This window comes from Centroberyx affinis, unplaced genomic scaffold (assembly GCF_046629955.1).
Source record: "Centroberyx affinis isolate AG114_WGS23_722 - 3 ecotype Tasmania unplaced genomic scaffold, CSIRO-AGI_Caff_v1 ptg004470l_1, whole genome shotgun sequence".
NCBI lineage: Eukaryota > Metazoa > Chordata > Actinopteri > Beryciformes > Berycidae > Centroberyx > Centroberyx affinis.
The window spans coordinates 99001-100000 of NW_027282130.1; the positions used below are offsets into that span (position 1 = coordinate 99001).

The 1000-nt window shown below is 56.8% G+C and overlaps 1 protein-coding gene across 1 annotated transcript in view; it reads left to right on the forward strand.

The window, feature by feature from the left end:
- Positions 1–484: 484 nt before the first annotated feature.
- Positions 485–1000, forward strand: part of LOC139665157 (E3 ubiquitin-protein ligase Rnf220-like) — a 663-nt gene continuing 147 nt past the window's right edge. Inside the window, exon 1 of the mRNA XM_071544135.1 lies at positions 485–1000. This exon is cut by the window's right edge and continues 147 nt beyond it. Coding sequence (XP_071400236.1) covers positions 485–1000 — 516 coding nt within the window.

A 1000-nucleotide genomic window follows, 5' to 3' on the forward strand; every position in this document is an offset into this window, starting at 1 on the left:
TCAAACAAACTCTCCAAGAGGGAGGCATTTAGTGCTGACGACCCTGGAGGATCAACTTAACCCTGAGCATCTATCGTGACTGTGTATATCTCCAGAACGGAACTGATCCAAACTGAAGTGTACAGGACTGAACAGAACTAACTGCAGTGAGGTGGATGGACTGAGCTGGCTGGACTGAACTCAACTGAATTGAATTTATCTTAAGACAGCTGAATTGATTTTCACTGCACTGAAGTGGACTAATCTGAACCGAAGTGAGCTGACCAACCCTTCAACTGTACTCTCCTTCCCCACTCAGGGCTCTTTTCAGAGCCCCTTCCCCCAAAAGGCCTAGTTCTTCACCTAACCCTCCAACCCGAATTCACTTGCTTCCTTCAGGCCCTCTCCAAGGGTCTTGGACATTGTCTCCCATCTCGCTGAGGAGGAACCATCTCCTCCTCCTCCTCCTCCTAAAGACCTCACCACCTCGTTCTTGCATCCAAACATGGACCTCCACCGGGCGGCCTTCAAGATGGAGAGCTCCTCCTACCTGCCCAACCCCCTGGCCTCCCCAGCCCTCATGGTCCTGGCCTCCACTGCTGAAGCGTCTCGCGACGCCTCCATTCCCTGCCAGCAGCCGCGCCCGTTCGGCGTTCCGGTTTCCGTCGAGAAAGACGTCCATTTGCCGTTTAACAACGGTTCGTACACTTTTGCGTCGATGTACCACCGCCAAGGCGGCGTTCCGCCCGGATTCCCCAACAGGGATTTCCCTCCGTCCCTCCTCCACCTCCATCACCAGTTTGCCCCACCTAACCTGGACTGCTCACCGATCAGCATGCTGAATCACAGCGGCGTCGGCGCCTTCAGGCCCTTCGCCTCCCCTCCGGAAGATCGGGACGGGGCACCAGGGGGGTACCAGTCCGCTTTCACCCCGGCCAAGCGCCTCAAAGGCTGCCTGGACGCAGATGCTTCTCCCCACCTGCGGTACTCCGACGCTGAGGGGAAAGAGTACGACTTCGGC